This window comes from Artibeus jamaicensis, unplaced genomic scaffold, assembly GCF_021234435.1.
Source record: "Artibeus jamaicensis isolate MK-2021 breed Jamaican fruit bat unplaced genomic scaffold, CSHL_Jam_final contig_548, whole genome shotgun sequence".
NCBI classification, from domain to species: Eukaryota; Metazoa; Chordata; class Mammalia; order Chiroptera; family Phyllostomidae; genus Artibeus; species Artibeus jamaicensis.
The window spans coordinates 6,032,414-6,052,134 of NW_026521883.1; the positions used below are offsets into that span (position 1 = coordinate 6,032,414).

The following is a 19,721-nucleotide window of genomic DNA, read 5'->3' on the forward strand; positions in this document are numbered from 1 at the left end:
ATACAAACCACTTTCTCTGAACAGACTCTGAATCAGGGGACAGTGGTGTAGGCACTGGCGAGCTGGTTCCCAGAAGCACTTCTCCGGGGTTTTCTCTAAGGCAGAGGTGGGGGCTCGGGGAGGGATCTGGAGACAGCGTCGAGGCGGCAGCGCGCCGCCAGCCCAGGTGGCGGAGGGGCCCAGCCTGGCGGGGCGCCAGAGCGGAGTGGTGTCCCGCGCCCCTCCCCGCCGCCCGAGCCCTCCCACTTCCTCTGAACTCGCCGGCTGTCAGGGAGCCGCGCGCGCGGCGGGCGCGCAGTGCAGGCTGAGGCGCCGCGCCCTGGAGGCTGTCGCTCCGGCCTGCAGACCCCGCTGCCGCTCCGCACCCCAAACCAGCCGACGCGCGGCGGGCCATGGACCTCTCCAGGGGCCTCCTGGTGGCCTGGGCGCTCAGCCTGTGGCCAGGTATGTACCCCTCTTTCCTCCCCTCGACTCCGGACGCGGCTCCCTGGCCCGCCGGGGCCTCGGATCCAGGAACCGGACGCGGTGCACCTCCAGGGGTCAGACCTTGGCTACCCTTGGGGACCTCGCAACCCCAGGGACTGGCTGCAATCTGGCGGCTCCGCCAAGTTCCATAAAAGAGGGAGGTTCTCGGGAGAGGCTTGGAGACGGTAGTTTAGTGTGTTTGGGAAGAGTTGAAGGGCTGAGGGCTGGTGGCCCACTGGGCTCCCTGGCTACCGCCGAGGGCCACGCCGAGGTTCCCGCACCGCCGCCGGGGGCACTCGGGCATCCCGGGAGCGCCTGGGGCGCGCGGCCCGGGCTGGAAAGGGAACGGGATGCTCGGAGTGAGCGCTGCCTCCCTGCCCTCCTGCCCGGCGCGGAGGGCGCACCCCGCAGTGTAGAAAGCGGGCTCGGCGGTCCGGGACTGCAGGGGAGACCTGGGAGCCACGGGCTGCCCAGAGTGGCTCCGGCCAGGGAAGAGGCGAACCCCAGGGCTGTCGGCCCCAAGACAGTGGTGAGCGGTCGACGGCCGGGCCAAAGGCGGCCGGGGACAGCTTCGCAGTCCGGAGCCCCCGGAAACGTTAATAGCTGACACTCAAAGCGGGGACAAGCACGACCCCCCATCCTATGCTCAGGATTAAACAATTGTTCAACAATCTGGGGAAGTAGCTGTCTCCGAGAAATGCGCTGCAGCCTAATACACTCCAGGTGTCGGGCGTCGTGGGGACACTGGGCCGGCAGGGCGCGGTGGGGAGAAGAAGCTCGCCCTGGGATCTCCGCGCTGGGGCACCCGGCCTAGGCTGCCCCACACCGCGGGCCTCGGCAGGAACCGCCACGCGGGGGCGGCGACCAGGAACGCTGTTCTATGGACCAGGAAGGGTTTTGGTGTCCCTCAAGTACCCTGGGGCCAGCGCCCGCCTCAGGGACTCGGTGCCTCCCCTTCCGCGTGTGCTCTGGGCTGGGGCTGCCGCCGGCACTGGGGGGTCAAATGCAGTGGCAGTGCGACAGACGCCCTCAGGGAGCATAGGTGGAGCCGCCCCCACCCCGGCCCAAGCTCCTTCACCCCAGTTCTGAGGTGCCACTGTAACATGCACCCCCTACCCAGTCCGTCCCTCTGTGGCGCAGCTGCTGGAAGTGCCTATGTTTGAAAGGGCTTCTGGTTGGTGGGGTTCAAGTTAGACCCCAGAGTCACAGTTGAAAACAAACATTGATGCATTTAGTCGTTGGGGGTGGGACATGTGGAGAGGGGAGTTGGGGAGGACAAGAGAAGAGCTGTGACCGCGCCCCATACCTCTAGAAACCAGCTTCAGGAGGAGGCAGCCCACTCGGGACATTTCACTGGGCAGGGAGGCAACTCCAGGAACCATATTCAAATCCCTATGAGATCCTGCTACAGAAAAAGAGTGCACTCCTTGTGATTCCACATAGGCAGAACCACCTCATCAGACCCTGAGATGGAGAGGCCGCCTTAGGGGCCAGAGATGGTCTGGACCCCAGGAAGCTAGGAGCAAAGTCTGTGAAATCAGACCTGGCTTCCAGTTCTGGCTCTGCTGCTCGCTCGTTTTGTCCTCCGTGAATGGAGATAGAAATCTTGAGTTCCTAGCACTGATTAAGACACTGTAAGAAACGTCCTTAACACAGGGCTTGGTGCCCAGCAGAGCAAAAGTAGTGGTTGCTAATGCTGTTACTCACACAGGGGCAGCATGGGGATGGGGAGTGAGGTGAAGGATGGGACAGGACTTGTGACTCAGAGCTCCCTTTCTATGGAGAGAGCCACCCCTGACTTATGTTTGGTCAGTTTGGGTTCTTGAAATATGGGATTCATTAAACGTATCAATCAATGTTGGAACAACATCTGCATGCAAGGAGCTGGGGCTGCACAGCCCAAGCGTGTGTGCAATCTTGGCCCTGCCCAGAGCTGAGAACAAGGCGAGATCAGGGAGAACTAGATAGACAGAGGCACTAGGGAGTGAATGGCACAGAAAAGGTATGGACTGCGGTTCAAACTTGGATAAGCAAGGGAGGCCTCCTGGAGGAGGAGATATCATCTGAACTGGGCTTTGAAGGAGTGTGCAGAGTGTGGACAGGCTGTAAAGTGAGACTGTTCATACATTACGGTTATTTCCTGTGGCTGGTTAAAGGAACAAAATGGTGAATATTTTAAAACCACAGAGATGACTCTGGCCAGTGTGGACTCTGAAGACTGGAAGTATAGCAGAGGTCACTGGGTCCATTCCCCTGGCTCCAGGACAGGATTGATGTTGGTCTCTCATCCACGCGTCACATGGGTTCAGTGAGGGCTTTGCCAGCTTGCCCATGGGTGACAGCCCAGTCTCTCTGGGCAGGGAACCTATTACAGGCCAAAGTTGGATGTGAGCCCTCATCAAGGCCAATTATGATTTCAGAGCTTCCATCTTTCTGGAGCTCCTGCTGCAGTCTGGGCCAGGTGATCGGGCGCACAAAACTATCAAGAAAGTCAGAAAAACAAATCCAAAGACTTTTCCAGTTGATGTTCAGGGAGAGCAGATGCGTTGACGAGAACTTTACTACCACAGTGCATTGGTAGTACGGATTGATGAGGTGATGATCCTTTAAAACCCAGTCTTCCGCCAAGTACCTGTTATCTGTCAGGCCCTCGGGGAGATCAGACGCAGTGTGAGAGTAAAGGCCCTGGGGTCTCACCACCTGGGTGAATCTGGGCTCTGCCAATTCTCTGTGCAAGTTACTAAATGGCTCCATGACTCAGTTTTCTCACCTGCAAAATGGGGATGATGATAATAGAACTTACAGATTTACTTAGAGTTAAATGAGCAAATGTATATAAAGTTCTTGAAAAGTTCCAGGTACATAGGACACACTCAAGATACTGACTGTTGAGTAAGGAATCTGAATACACAGAGCTGTCACTTCAAACTCAAGCCCACAAGAGAATTCTAGAGGGGGTGCCAGGGTACCGAATGCTCTGAGGAGACCTACATTCAAGTAAATCTAAAGTTGCCTATCTCTTCCTCCCAAAGACCTGGCCAAAGTCTTCATCATACTGGGAACTCGGGGTGGGCAGGGGTTGCCATTGAGGCTGCCTTCAAGTCAGTGTGATTTTAGCGTGAGTGTTTTGTGGTGTCAAAGAGAACAACCCTACCACTCAGCGTGGCCCTTGTGTGTCCTTGTGGGTGGGGTCTCATTCAGCAGAAAAACCTTGCATGGAAACAGCGCAGTACTAGGCACCGTGAGTATGTGAAGACTGCAAAGACCCAAGCCCTGCTCCCCAGCTTTGGAAGAACAGGGAAGGAGATGAAGTCATCCCTTTGCCCAGCCACCACCCATCCTGCGGGGAGCTTGTCGGCCGAGCCTCTCAGCGTCTGGACCCTTCCTAATCAGGCACTGGGGGCCTGAAAGAAATGGGTGTGGAGTGTCCCTCTCTTTCTACTTATTCACCACACCCCTACATCAACCCCACAGAGGACCCCAGCACCCCAAAAATGGGATGTCTATCTCCTTGCCATTCTCCTCATTCCAAGCCCATCCACACAGTGCCACGGGCCCTGGAGGACCTAAGATTAATTTAAACTCACCTTAATGTTGCCCTCTCTGAATCGCTTTCCCTCCCCTCCTGCAATGGAAGCTTCTGGCAGCTGGGAACCCCTTCTGTTCTCGCTCCTCATCGCTCAGGCCACTGCTACGCTGGCCTGGCGTGGCTCTTTCGATAGAGAAGGGAGCTTGAGAATTTTAAAAGGCCTCTTTCCTCTCCATGATACCTGACTTTTGAGAGTATTGTCTCACTATAAGCTTCAAATCTTACGTTGGGAGTCAAAGTTGAGCCACGTTCTATCATGATTACAAAGAGAAAGGATCCATCATAACCCTCCCCAGGCAGCGACAGCCTCTAGCTCGGCTACAAAGCAAAGTGTAAACGTGCACTAACATTTAAAAACTAGTATCTCTGCTTGTTGTCATTACCCAATGCCCCTATCCCACCAGCGTCAAACCGCGGGCTGCCATCAAGGATCCTGGCCGTTTGAAACTGTTTTCCCCCAAACAGTTGTGAGCTCCAAAGACACCCACGGGCCCTCAATATGGAGTGCTTGCTATAGGGAGTTTGGTGCAGGTGGGGGCCATCCTCAGCCCCCGTCATGTAAACCCTGACTGTGTGAATTCTTTGTTACCAGTGAGGAGAGAAGGGGAAGGGAGAGGCTGCAGTTGGTCATCTTGTAAACTGAAAGTAGATAAGCTCCCAAAAAATTCCCTGAAGGGTTTGCATATTATGTACTTATGACCTGAGTCACCAAATGAATAAAATCCCACCTGGAGGAAGAAGTCAGGGTGGCCCAACCCACTCCCTGCCTCTGTTTCTCATTCCCCCTCACCCCCACGCTTACTGAGCAACAGTAGCAGTCAGCAGGTCAGGCCTGCAGCCCAGCTGCCTGGGCTCAAATCCTTCCCACGTGGGTGACCCCGGTCGAGCCCTCTGGGCCTCATTTTCCTCAGCTGCAAAGTGGGGATAATAATGACTTCACAGGCTGATGTGTGCTGTGCATTAGATGATCGTACAGGCTTCGTTCATCTCCAGTGCTTGTGATAGCAGCCGGCACCCAGTGAGCCCTCAATTAACAGTAGCAGTTACTATGCTTCCCATCATTTATTATTTATTACTTGATTGATACCAGCCACTGTGTCAAGCACCTCTTCACATCTCGGGCCTCAAAACAGCCACATTAAGTCTTTACTGCAATCACCAGGTTATATGTGCGAAGTTACATGGCTCATCCAAGGTCCTGCAGATTGAGTAAGAGGTGGCATCAGGATTTGTCTGACCCCAAAGCTCCTGCTCTTAATCCGTGCATAATATCTCTTTAGCAACTGGGACTAGAAGGCAGAGAAAGACCAATAAGACATCCTTGCTAACGGAGCTGGCTTCGCGAGATCAGTGTACACACGGCCATTCTCACAGGGGAACCAGCCCACCCATTCTCACGGGTGGTAACCCCCTTCTCAGACTCAGCTAGACAGCGATTTCTCAGTCAGGAGGCCGGCTGGGTGAGAAGCGTCCTCACATGGTGCCTGCTCACCTGGGAACCTCTCTCACTACATCCTGGTTCAGGGCCAAGGGAGGCTCTACCACCTGCCCCCCAGTGCCCGGTACTCTGGGACACTGTGCCCCAGGGCTCCCTCTCCACCTCACCCCCAAGGTCCAGGCGGGAGTTCCTCTCCTCCCTTCCCACCTCTGCTCCCATTCCTCTAATCAAAGCCTGCTCCGAGCTCCAGGCCTAATGAGATAATTCACGTTAAATAGCACTAATGAGCAATGACAACTTCCTGTGTCTATCCAACGGGATTTACGTTTTAACTGAGCTGTGCCTTGAGCCAAAGGAATAAAGGGATAATGGTGGATGGAACTTCAGACACCAGCACCCGCAAGCAGGCAAAGTAATCAAGGCAGGGGGACCTGTCTGGCATGGTTCAGTTGCTCAGCCCATTTCCATTGCCAGTCAGGTGCGTCCTACCCTGGCCCCTGTGGATGATGACAACCTTATCCTATGACAAAAAAGAAGCTGGTCTGTGGCTTGGGTGATGCTGTTCTAAAGCAGGCAGAGGTTTTTCCACGTGGCATGTGGGGCGAGTTAGGCAACTTGCTATAGCAACGTGCTCCGGGATTCCAAACAGGATGACACACAGAAGTGGTTCCTGCCTCCGCAGCTGGGGCCAGCGGCTTTCTCCCTCGGCAGCCTCACTCAGTTGGGCTGGGCTGCCAAAATCCCTGACCCTGAAGATTTCTACAGCCTGTTTCTGTGCAGATCAGGAGGACTGGGCCTCAGGAAGGCCATGGAAAAACCGTGAAATGAAGGAGTGGGTGCAGCTCCTGAGAGTCTGCAGAGAGCTCTCCCACGTGTTGGTTCTAGCAGGTCAGGAAAAGCCGGGTGAGGCCAGGTGAGGCCAAAGCTGCCATGGGCTTTACATAGATGGGGAAACTGAGGTTCTTAGAAGTTGAATGATTTCCTGCGATTGTCCCAAGATCACTGGGGACTTAGGGGCAGGTGTTCCAGCCAAAGATGACGTTAGGAAACCAATTTGCCAGACCCATCAGAGAAACTTAAGGAGAAAGCAATGCTTCAGCCAAAAGAATGGAGTTCGGTATATTTTGTACATCTGTGGCAGGCAGGTAGGACAAGATCATTGAAACCATTCTCCGGAGACTTCTGGAGGTGTACCCAGTGTCCCCCATCCTCCCTCTTAGCCCAGCCCATCCCAGACCGCCTCTGCCTCCTGTACCAAGGAGAAGGCCACGGAGCAATGTCCCTCTCCCCTCCTGTCCTGGAACTGCTCTTTCACAGCCCCTGATATTCAGTGATTGGTGACCATCACAAAGTTCCCTAAATAATGTATATATGGAGCTCTCCTCTGAGTTTATTTGCACCAGTTACCACATACGGAGGACCTGTTATGTGATCTGTGGGACCCAGTACAGGATGAAAATGCAGGTCTCCTTGTTTTAAATGATTAAGAATTTCAAGATGGCCACAGGAGAGCATTTCACCAAGCAGAGTCCCTTCTGAATGTGGGGCCCTGAGCCCCATATTCAGTACTACCATGAAGCTGGCCCTTCACAGGGTTGTCCCTACGGGCCTGTAATTTGGCAAGGAGGCACCATGCTCCCACTTCACGGGTGAAGGAACTGAGTGGCTTGTCCATTTGGAGGACATGTGCTGATCACCCACTATATCCCAGGCACCGCCAGGTTCTGGGGACTCCACAGCCTCTGCCTCAAGGAACACAGTGGGGGCAGGAGGGCAGAGATCACATGCAGGCTGCTGGGCTCGTGCAAAGTGCTGGTGTCCATAGATGCAGGGGTGTCCGTGGAGCACTTCAAAAGGCACGCAGAATTCAGAAGATGCTTCTGTCCCCACTTACTGCCCCAAGGCCACTTTGAGAAGTTTTGTGGGGTGGGGACCTTCAAGCATGTGACACTGGGCTTTGGAGTAACCACCTTGGTGAATGCAAGAAGCCAACACTTGCAGGTGCTGAGCCTTCTGCTGCTGCAGGTGTTTGTGCTGCGGCGGTCCTGCTGGGCTAGCACTTCTAAGGAAGGGGTCGCTCCTCGCGTTCTTTTACCTGCCCACCTTGGCCTCCCCTCTTGGTCTGTGGTGGAATCTTGGACTATCAGCAAATCCAGTGTCCTCCATGCCCGATGAACAGAGAACAAACCCTCTGCCCAAGCTCCACCCCAGGCCACACCACCACTCTCCATGGTGGAGCCCAGCACTGGTATTTCCTTAAAACTCTCCAATAATTCTAATGGGCAACCAAGGCCAGGAATCACCGATGTGATTCAAACCTAGCTCCCAGTCAAGCAAAAGAAAAAATGCCATCCAGGGAAGGAAAATTATTTGTTTGGGGTCGCACAGCAGTTAGTAGGAAAGCGAGATGCGCCACTTCCCACTCTATTCCTCCTCCCCAGCCTGAAACTGCACAGGATGTGTAGCCAGGCTGGGATGGAGACACAGCTTGAGTCAGATTTGAGAGGCTTAGTAAAGGTGGAATTGGGGGATAAAAGTTGATAATTGAAGGGTTATACATTGGTGGCCCAGTCTTTGTCCACCCCAAGGCCATAGCTATTGATCACTGCGTGGTCCCAAGTGGGAAACCCAGGAAAGGCAAAGAGGGGCTACAGGGACTGGTTCGGCAGAGGATGCTGGTCAGAACTGTACCCAGACAGATGGAGCAGCACAGGAGTTTTGAGGGGAAGTAGGGGGTGTCCAGGAAGGGGTGGATAAAGCCCTTAGGGTCATTCCAACCCTGTGATTCTGGCCCCTGCTGAAGCTGTCATGAGCATTCAGGTAAAGGAAGCACCTGACAGGGCTGGGAAGGGATGCTCCGTCACAGAGAGGGAGAGGAGGCTGGCCTGGGGGCGGAGCAGGAGGGTCCTAGGAATTCTCTGAGTCCCCAGCCCACCCTCGGGTGTCATTGTGCCTCTAGCCCCAACCCATCCAGATCTTTCTTAATAGGAGCCAGAGTGAGGCTAAAACATAGGTCGTGTTATGTAGTCACTCCCTTGCTTACAACCCTCAATGGCTCCCTATTGCCATTAGGTTAAGTACAGATTCTTTAACAGAGCTAAGCAGAGCTTGAAAGGGTGGTCCTGGCCTGCACTCAGGACTCACCTCTAGCAGGGACCCCCATAACACCCCTGCAGCACCCCATCGAGCTGAGCATCTTCTCTTCTCAAACACTCCAGCTTTCTCTGGCCTTCACATTGCTTCCTTTCTACCTCTTTTCTCCTGGCTGTCTCCCACTTATTCTTCAGGTCTCCACTTGGGCACCACTTCTTCCTGAAAGCCTTACCTGACCCCCTTAACCAGACCTCAAAGCCCCACTTGTGTGGTCTCAAGATAGCCCGTACTTCACCCACCAGACAGTATTATAGTGGCCTGACCATCTTCCCCCACGGGACTGACAGCAGAAGCCACATCTCTAATTAGTCTCTGTGTCCCCAGCTCTCACACAGTGTCAGATATAGTAGGTGCTCAATTAATGTGTTGAATGAGTATAAGAACATTCTACCCCAGTGGACAGAAAGATATTTAAGGGCAAGACAGATGTCTTGAACTCCTTTGTACATGCATACCCAGGAGGTCCCAAGACTGTATGAGCCAGGCCCTGCGCTAGGTGCTGTGGGAGATGAGTGGGAAGTCCTGTCCTTGAAGGAGTAGATGGTATAGCAGGAGAGAAGATCCTTAGGTAAATAACTCTAATACAAGCTGCTAAGGGGAGTCATAAAGGCTATAAGGGAACAACAGATAAAAGACTGGGATTCTAGAGATGAGAAAGAGGTTATTTTCTAAGTGCGGGAGGGGTAGAGCCTGCATCTGGGAGAGCAGCCTAATGTCTGCTAGGCAGGGCTCTGAGTGTGTGCTGTGGGAGTGGCTGGAGGGAACTTGGGCTGAGGGTGCCGAGAACGGACCCAAACGCCAGCCAAGGCATCTGGATTTAGCAGATGGGGAGCCGCCGAAGGTTTCTGAAGGAGGATAGTAGCATGTTTTAATCTGTGTTTAGAAAAGCTCCTGGGGGTCGGGGGTGGAGGATGGCATAGGCCAACACCTGGGAACAGGCGGTGTAAGACGGGCACTGCAGTGACCCAGGCAAGAGGCCTCTGGAGCCTGCAGCGAAGGTGGTGACCTGAAAGAGAAGTGACACTGTGAGGGGCAGAGTGGAACAGGGCCTGGTCACCAGGGAAGGACAGGTGGCTGGGCAGTGCCACTGACCTGAGGGCAAGGTCTGAGGAGGGGGGAGTTGATCAGTCTGGACATGTTAACTTTGCAGGGTTCTTGGGGCAGGTGGAGGTGGCCCTCGGGCCATTGGGAATGTCAGCCAGGCCTTGGAAGCGAGCCTGTCACATATACCTGCCTCGGTGGCATGCAGGCCTGAGTGAGAAGGAGCACCCGGAGCTTGCGGCCTCTGAGCCCTCCATCCCCTTTCCAGGCCCAGAAGCAATGATTCATGCCTTAAACTCAAAGAAAACCCAGGTTCTGATTTTAAAAGCCTTTCTGAGCAGAAGTAACCAGGCCAGGCCAAACCACAAGCCAAACATCAGCTGTGGAATGTGCTTGCTGTGGATGGTGAGGCCAGCCAGGGGCAGAGACGCTGGCAGGCTCGGCCAGAGGCCCCACCAATTGTTCTGAATGTGTCCTGATTGTCACCAAGATTGTCCCTGCTCTTGTCTCACAGCGTGGATCTGCTTGTGTTCTAGCACATCTTAAAAGTAGCCCCTGCCCACCCCAACCCAGCCTGTTACTTCCACAGGTCCCACATCATCCTTGATGTGAAAGTCTGCCATCCATCTTCCCACCTCTGCTTAGCCTGGAGGACTATGACCAGGAAGCAGGCAGGGAGCTGAGGGCTACCGTGGGGGGCTCCTATGGCTTGTGGCAACAGTCACCTAATCGATCTCCCTGCATCTGCCCTTGTCCCCTTGAGGATCTTCCACCCAGTAGCCAGAGGGTTGCTGCTAGAATGTAGGTCAGATCGTGCTATGCCCTCACTCTGCTCCGAACCCTCCAGGACACCCCTTCCTACTCTGAGGAAGAGGTCAGGTCCTGTGTGATCTGGCTCCTTCTGCCTCCCTGACCTCATCCTCTGCTCCTCTGCCACTGGCTCATTCTGTCCCACCCACAGTTTCCTGAATGTTCTTCAAACACACCAGGCACCTTGGGCTTTGTACTTGCTATTCCTTCTGCCTGGAATGTTCTTCACCAAAAATCCTCTCTCACTTCCTTCAATCTTTCTTCCCACATCACCATCTCCTGGAGGCCTTTCTGGCACCCCCTAACTAGAATTTCGGCCTCCCCCGCTCTAGTCTCACTGAGATATTCCTCATCGCCCGGCCTCATTCCCTGCATATTTGTTCACCTCGTTTATTGGCTGTCTCCTCCAATGGGATGTCACCACAAGAGCAAAGATTCTTGCATGCTGTGTTTACTTACATGTCCCAGAGTCCAGAGTGATGTCAGCCAGTTGTGGGATGAATCAGTTAATCATCAGAAACCTGGCCCAGCCTGGTCCACAACACCACTAATCAATCCCTTTTGAGATGGGCATCAGCCCCTCTCTGTCACCTTCCTTGAGATGCCGTTCCCCTCGGTGGGCACGCTTTCAGTCCTAACATGCGTGGCTTTTTTTCCAGACAAGCAGGGGCTAGGGACAGTGGCAGGTGGGCAGGCAAGGAGGGCTGCTGAGGGGGAGCAGGAGCTCTTGAGGGGTAGGTGGCCTTGAAAGAGGCACTTCAGGTCACAGCAGGCAGCCCAGGCTGACCCAGCTGGCCCTGTGCTGTTCAGTGCCATGTACTGTAACTTAGAAACACAAGGAGACATGGGAAAAGCCTCGTTTTACACAGTGTAAACCTAGGTATATAATGAGACTTCCCAGGAAACCAGGGGCGTGGAGCAGAGGTTTAAAATGCCTCATTTCCCACAGAAGGGTAGTGGTTCAGACATATCTAGATACCATAGAACATGCCCATGCCATTTAGGACCCAAGAGGAAGCTGGCAGTGTCCAGAGCAGATGGCAAGGGCTGAACAGTGGACTCCAGTTTATGATCCAGTCCCCAGGAACCACCAGACCAGCATCTGCCCCAGTGACTTGGGAGATGACAAGAAGCCCATTGTACAGGTAGACGGCCTGAGCCTGAGCCTGAGCCCGACAAGGTTCATATGAGGGTCATGTTCCATTGACTTGGCATTTGAATACTGGCCCTGATACTTACTTTGTGTGTAACCTTGGGCAAGTCACTTTCTCTCTTTAGAATGTGCAATAAAATTATAATGTCTACTGTCTAGGATCATATGAAAAATGAGAAAAAACATGGATTGCCACACAAAATGATGAGGTGAAGATGAGGTGCTCAGTAAATGCCAGTACATTGCATTTAGCAGTAGTGGTACTTGCTAGCATTCCCCGAGGGCTTCCGTGCTAAGGGAAGTGTTTATGCTAAGTGCTCATCTTCTCGATAATTCTATATGAAAGAGGCACTATTTCCCCCACTTTAAAGATGAAGACACTGAGGTAGGCAGAAGTTAAGTTACTTACCCAGACCGCCCAGGCGATAGAGTCACAGCCTGGGATTTGAACACAGGCAGTCCGACCCCACGGACTGCAATTCCAAGAGGTTCTGTGACTGGCCCAAGGTCACGCAGATGCCCCCAAACAAACCAGAATGCAAACTCAGGTTTGATCTCCTCTCCTGCTGTGCATGTACTGCCCACATGGCTTTACACATATGTGTGACGCATGGGCTACTTTCACGTAATAATTTCCTTTAAATTAGCTTTAAATCAACTGTCTTTTCCCTTAACCTCATTTTAAGCAATAATTGATGTGAAGTCTAAGATTTGATTTTCTCATAATTATTTTTATCTATCTATCTATCTATCTTTCTTTCTATTTATTTGTTCACCCAAGGATATTTTCTCACTGCTATTAGAGAGAGAGGAAGAAAGAGAAAGAGAAACATCAGTGTGAGAGAGAAGCATCAGTTGGCTGCCTCTGACTGGGGACCAAACCCACAACCTCTGTGTGCCCTGACCCGGAACTACACCTGCAGCCTATCTGTGTACAGGGCAATGCTCCAGCCACCTGAGCCACACCAGCCAGGGCAGCTTATAATTTTTAAATATCCATTAAACAAACACATGAGTTGTCAAATTTTAATATTCACTCTGGTCCTGCCTACAGTCTTCTGGCCCATCACGCCATGGGGCTCACTGGGTCACAATGCGCAGCCTCAGGAAGGACAGACAACCCTGTCCCTACTCACCCAGAACTGTAGTGAGACAGGGCTCGGGTTTGACTGGTTTTTTTTTTTTTATGAGATGGACCATCCATCTGTGTGACATGATGTCTCAGTTGCCCTGGCGCTCTTTCCTTGGAGGTTTGACCAAGGCCTTTTCGAGGGCCAGCGCCCCCTTGGAGGGAATCCAGAGGAGCTGGCAGGTGTCCTGGCAACAGGAGGGACCGTTTTCTCTCACGCCCAGTTCACCCCAGGGCGAGGCCCAGGAGGCCACTTTCCTGCCTCCTGCTAGCCCAGTCCCTTGCTGCTTCTGCAGTGCTGTTTGGCTTGGCAGCAGCCCCACTAGAAGTGTCTCGCTGCTAATGGGGGCAGGCCAGGGAAGAGAGTCTGCCCAGGGTTCCCCGTGACGGGGGAGGGAGCTTTTATGTGGAACTAGAGGCCCAGATGAAAGCTTTGATGAGCATGGGTCTGGCCTAGAGTTGGTGGAGGGGGTGGGGTGGAAAAGATATGGTGGGGGAGTGAGGAACCACAAGTCTGTTGCCTCCACAAGAGGAAAGGAAAGGAAACCCCTAATCCTCTCCCTAACAAATGTTCTTAGTGGATAGAAGTTAAAGTAGAGAAGAGCTTTTTGCTTTTTCTGAACCCTAGCAGATCCAGAAAGGCCTCCTTTTCCAGGAAGCCCTCCTGGACCACTATCAAAGAGATGGTCATATTTCTGTGGGCTTTTCTATCTTATCAGCAGCACCCCCACTCTCCGTAAGGCCGCCTGGCCCCTTGGGCCGTGGACACTGTTCACTTGCTTCCCCTAACTTTCTCCTCCTCTGTGTAGCATTGCGCCATCCTGCCCTACATCCAACGCCCACCCCTTTTAGGGTTTGCTGCTGCCTCAGGCACTTCACACCAGCCAGCCGCCCCTCTTCTTCAGAACCTGGCTCTGCTCAGCCTGTCGAGTGGTAAAGCAACTATAAATAATTTACACCAGGGAGTTCATGGCTGACCCAACATTAGACCTAGCCCACCCCTTATTCATTTCTTTAGAAATGGCTACTTGAAACCAGCTGTGACTTAGCCCAGCTGGATCGATCTGGGCCAATCCTGAATGTTAGAGATGTGGAAACCAAAGCCTGGGACTTGATGACGTCTTTCACCAGCTGGACCCTCCAAGCCTAGGGTAATGAAAACACCCTGGGCGGCAGATGACAATCTCTGGGTCAAGCTCAAGTTCCAGTACTAGATCTGAGTGAGTCAGTATCTTCTTAAGAACATCATTTAATCACTTCTAAAATAAGCATTTGGCCTTCCTGATTCCGACAGCTCTGTGGACCGTGCTCCCACGCTTCCATAAGCATTCCTGATCCAGACAGAGCCTAGACTCTGCCGCAAAGGCACGTGTAACATAAGCAAGAAGTTGACAACGGGGACTCTGCTTTAAAATAAGTTCATCTAGCACATGGGTGGACCCAGCACTTAGTTGGCCCTTTCTCATCCACAGGCCCTGAGAAATGCTGGGCCTCTGGGGCCTCTTGAGAGGCCTCAGTACCAAGTATCTGCCTGGGAGGGAACTTGGAACCTGAACATCCTACACAAGTGGCCATCCTTGGTTTGCATCCCTGCAATGACAGAGCGCTCACTACCTCACAAGGCAGGCCTTTGTTTCCCAGCAAAGACAGATGGACTCATGAGACCTTGACTCTTCTAAGGACCTAAAATCAGCAGTAGACATTTGGGTTACTTTTAAAATGACACATACCTGCCATACACCAAAAACTGAAACACCTCTATCTACATAGACCTCAGGGAACCCAAACACTTTCACTGCTCAGCACCCTCCATCCCCACCAAGCCTAGCCAATAGCATTCAGCTTGACTTGGGTTCTGGTGGATCTATGTTGAGCTCTGTGCAGCCAGAGAACTTTTCAGATGGGCGTGGGTCTGTCCCTTGTAGGGCAGGCCCTGTAGGCTTAAAGGGAAGGGCCCCCACAATTCCTTTTTTTAGTTCGCACTCAGAAGCCAGGGGCAGACAGGCCCAGCAGTTCTCCGGGTCCCCGCTGCCCTGCTTGCTCTCCTCCAAGGGAAAGCCCTGCCACAAATTGCATGTGCTGAGCTTTGTCTTGCTCTTTGCCCAAACACTCCCTAGGCTGGGGCTAACCCCGGATGCACAGGGCTCTTGATCCACACACCCATGACAAGCAGAAAATAATCTTAGGAGTTAGGAAACCAAAACCAAACTGTCTGAGCCTTTTGAGCTGGTTAGTATGTCAGGAAAGGGAGGGACTCGCTGTCCGATTCGGCTCCTTTTGAAATGGCTGGTGGCCAGGATCAGAGTGGGAAGAGCTGCCACGTACAGCCGTGCAGGCTGCGCACCGCTAACTCAGTCAGCTCCAATGTGAGCGGCGCCCTCTGCAGCTCTGTGATGCAGCGCAGCAGCCCCGGGAGTCAGGGGTAAAGGACATGGCAACAGTGTGCAGAGAGGGGTTTCATTCAGTCTCATACAGACACTTGGAAATAGAGCATCTATTAACTTAACTGCGCCTTTCACAGTTAAGGAAACAGGGCCAGGAGGAAACTGGTCCTAAGTCATAAAATAAGTCAGAAGCCATGCTGGGATCAGAACCAGGGCTTCTGAAGCCAAAGGCAGAGTTCTAATTTCCTTCCCTTCCTGAAGCTTAGAGTGCCACAATCCCTTCAACTCCTTGATGGCAGGTTGTTAGTATGTGAGGCCTTGGAGGCCGGAATGCTTCTATTCATATACCTTTTTCAATCTTTTTTAACAAATACACATCGAGCAGATATTGTGTGCTAGGCATTGTTCTAGGTGCTGAGAAAGATTCAGTTTTTGTATCTGGTGAATGTTTAACAACCCATTCTGGCTCTTAGGATGGCGTGGGGGAGTCCTTATTTGAAGCATTTGAAGCCAATAACCATGGTGTAAATCCTCCCAACATGGTTAATTTTAAACCACCGACATGGCATCACTTGACTGGGAAGATTGCACACCGTCAGGTCTGTGAGCAGAGTCCACCACCCCTCTGGTCCCTTCCCTTGGATCTTAAGCTTCAGAGGGAAAGGAGACAGTGTCCAAATGAGCAAGTAGCTTATAACCATCTGTAATTATTTAATAGTAAGAGACAGAAGATGCTTTGATGGAGAATAATGGGTTCTTCACAGCACAGTAGGGGGAGATTTCTTTGAGGCCACAACATTAAAACTGGAGGTTGAGAAGGGGCTGGCTGAGTGAAGATCTTGGGGAAGAATGTTCCAGGCAAAGGGCCTTGAGGTGGGAAGGGCTGTGTGCGTGTGAGGGGCAGGCAGAGAGGCAGCGTGGCTGGAAGTTGCACGTGATGAGGATCCCAGCACAGGGGCAGGTAGATCCAGAAGCGCCTGGTGGGCCCCAGAGCATTTTAAGCAAGAAGGTGCCAGGATGTGATTGGCGTTTTAGGAAGATCACTCTGGCTGCTGTGAAGAGCGTAACTTGGAGCTGAGCAAAAGTAGAACCGGAGGACAAGTTAGAAGGCTCTTTAAAAAGTCCAGGCACAAAAGGATGAAAAGGACTTGGTCTGGGTGCTGTCAGAAGAAATAGAAAAGAGTGGACACATTTGGGAGGAACCGAAAGGGTAGAACCTGCAGGATTTTCAGGGAGTGGAGGGAAATCTTGGGGAACAACTTCCAAGCTTCTGACCTGGGCAGTCCAGTGGGTGGTAATGCTGACTCCTGAGTCAGAGAGACTTGGGGAAAAGCCAGTGTAGAAGGGAGAACCTAGGGTGCCTTTTGGTCCTATGAAGTGTGAGATGCTGTGAGACACCCAAGTGAAAATGTTCTACAGGCAGCTGGGCAATGATCGTGGGGCCAGAGGGCAGGTCTGGGCTGGCTGGGGTGTGATCTGGGTCTTCGGGAGCCTTGGCTCAGCCATATCCTATGGGTGTGTATTTGGGGTCATGTCTCTTGAATCCAGTTTTCCACACAGCTTGAGGTCTATGCTTGGGGTGTAACGTGGGGTCTAGTTGATCAATGAGCTAGAAACCTGCTTAATCGGCACATTGGCAAACATCTGATTTCCTTTTTAAAAATATTCATTTATTTCTTTTTAGAGAGGGAAAGGGAGGGAGAAAGAGAGGGAGAGAAAGATCAGTGTGTGGTTGCCTCTCACACACTCCCTACTGGAGACCTGGCCTGCAACCCAGGAATGTGCCCTGACTGGGAATCAAACTGGAGACCCTTTGGTTTGCAGACTGGTGCTCAATCCACTGAGCCACACCAGCCAGGGCTCTGATTTTTTTTTTTTTAATTAAAAGGGCAGCCCTTGCTCTCCCCAACACTTGCTCCTTGTTTGCATCTCCCTTCTCGGGATGCTTATGCAACTATCTCTCATTTGACCAGCATCCCACCTGTTCTAACAAGCATTTGGTCTTCTCCACTCGCCCCACTGATGGGGCCTTCACTGCTCCCTCAGGCTGCTTAGCCCAGGTCTGATTGTTTCTGATTTTGAAAATCTATCCTCCTATAGGGCGGCAAATGCTTTGGACATTTGAGGGGACTTCAAATGTCCATTGTGATAAGCCACCTAACAGCAAGCATTTGTTTATCTAGCACAAAACAGGACACTGAGTGAGCAGACATTTCTTCTGCTGAGACGAGGAAACTGCAGTAGGGGAGCCAGGGAGGCCGGCCAGGGCTGGAGGGCTCCAAGGTGGTAGACGTCCAGTGTGTGTCATAAGCCTTGGCAGGGCCTGGCCAGAGACAGCGGAGGGTAAATGGACAGGGCCGTGGGTAAAGGGAGGGAAGGCTGCCCTGTGACCCGTCTGCTCAGGTCCTTCCTGGAGGAATATCTAGTTAATTCAATGAGCTCACCCAGGCCCGTTCAGTCATTCATTTGTTTGTTCAGCCAACATTGTAGAGAGCCTGCTGTGTCCCAGTGCTGTGCAGGCAGGACAGAGATGGGGAGAGACAGATCCCCCTCGGCTTAGGTAAGGGAGCCTCTCTTTGGGCCCCGAAGAGGCTAGATAGAGCTATTCCTGGTCCAGCAGGGGGGCAAGGGGGTGTCATCTTCGGGCCTTAGTAGAGGGGCTCATCTGATCCCACCAAGGAGAGCTCTCAGCTGCCCTGGCCTGGCTCACACAGACACAGCTGGCCTGGAGGGGGCGCTGCAAAGGGGTGAGGATGTGCTGCCTGGAAGCAGACAGGACGAAGGCAAGTGAGTCCTGGAGCCTCTGTTTCCTCTCCTTTTCAGTCGGGATAAAAACCCTAATTGCTTGTTAGAATTAAGTGACGTGCTGCACTGAGGCACCTGGCCCACCCCTGGCACTTGCTCTGAGAGTAGCAGCTGAGCCCCGCCAGGAGGTTTGGGAAAGGAGCGGGATAAGAGCACGCACTGCCCGGGACCGGGGAGGCGGATCCCTGCTCTAACTGTGTTCCACCAACTAGAGGACCTTGGTCATGGCAGGCAAACTTCCTAAGCCTCCACTTCCCATTGGTGTGTGTGTGTTTGCTTCATGCCTGCTGGCTGCCTACTGTACGAAACTCTAGGCACCAAGGGGAGGCGGGGGCAGGGCAGGGCATGGGTCCCGTCCCCTGGACTCTCCACCTGGGATGAGGAGGGGCTTCAGGAGACAGGGCAGTCTCAGGGGCATAAGGTGGGATGGGGACGAGGTGGTTGACTGACAGAGTGAGTGGGGCACTGGGCCCCGCTGACAGATAGGAGCAGAGAGGGGCTGACAGTAAAAGAAGGCAGGTGGGTAGAGCAAACTGAGAGCAAAGGTGTGGGGGAGAGAGTGGCCGTGCTTCTTCTGCGTAGATGGTGTGCCAGAGGCCGCCTGTAAAGACCTAATGAGATCGTGACTGTAAAAGCTCCCACTTAACACCTCTGTGCCCACGTGAGGCGTCCTCGAGTCTCGGAGCTCAGAGGAAATGAGAGTTCATCTGGCGACGGCATCCGCCCCTCACCGTACACACAGGAAGCTTGCTGATTCCGCTGTGTCCTTCTTCACATATTTAGCATTAGGAGGACCTAAATGCTCATACTGTCCCAGGGCTTTTCCTCCTGGGGAAAGGGGGCACGTGGCCACAGGCACCCAGGAAACAGCTGCGGGTGCACTCAACGCCGCTCGCGGCTCGCTGCCAGGGCAGCGGTGGGCGTAGGCTGGGGACGCACCGGCTCCCAAGTGAGATCACTTCTCTGAGACACTTCCAAAGCAACGAGTGGTATGCTCGTGCCGTGGGGAAGGTGACACCTTTCCATGGAAGCCTCCACACTAATTCCTTCTCCCTTCTTTTCTCTGTCCAGACTGGGGTACAGCTGGTCCCTCACATGGAAGGCATCTCTGCCCCCGAAACCCTGTCCTTCCCATCGTTACCCCTTCCGTCCTGTCCACTCTGGCTAATCACTTGGCCATGCATGTGCGCGAACACACCCAGTGAGCTGTGCGAGGCCGGGGGACCACGGATATAAGAGTCCATCCAGACACATGGTTTTATCCAACAGAGGGGAGGAAGAGGAAGGATGGTGGTCTGGTGGTGATCTCAGTGGCTGGATGAACATGAAGCAGGATGGCGACTCCATGGTGTTTCTTCAGTGGGATAATGACCAGTTAGCAGAGAGACATGAACTGACATCTGGAAGGGTAGTCATTTTGTAAAGAAGTAAGATGCTGATGAGTTGATTAGAGGAGCTAGAAAACAGAGTGGTCTTTTGCAAGAGTAAAGAGGAGGGACTTTCTCTCCTGAGAAGACCCAAGTTTGGTCAAGTTTGCCTTAAAGCACAGGGGGCATCGGGCCTGATGGTTCCTACCTTCACAGCCCCCACTTCCAGCAGGGGGCTGTTTTAGCCGGATGCTGGAGACAGATAGGAGAGTGTCCTTTAGAAGTGGCCTGAAGCTGAGGGGCAGTTGTGTTGGACCCTGATATCAGGGGAGTGGGAGGGAACGGCGTCCGTCCTGAAAGCCAATCTCACAGAGACTTGCAGGGGCA

At 53.1% G+C, this 19,721-nt stretch overlaps 1 protein-coding gene across 1 annotated transcript in view; it reads left to right on the forward strand.

Moving 5' to 3' along the window:
• The first annotated feature begins 289 nt into the window (after positions 1-289).
• Positions 290-19,721, forward strand: part of ITGA11 (integrin subunit alpha 11) — a 114,838-nt gene continuing 95,406 nt past the window's right edge. The window contains exon 1 of the mRNA XM_037155817.2: positions 290-444. Within this exon, the coding sequence (XP_037011712.2) occupies positions 393-444 (52 nt within the window). The 5' untranslated portion in view covers positions 290-392. The remainder of the gene's footprint in view (positions 445-19,721) is intronic.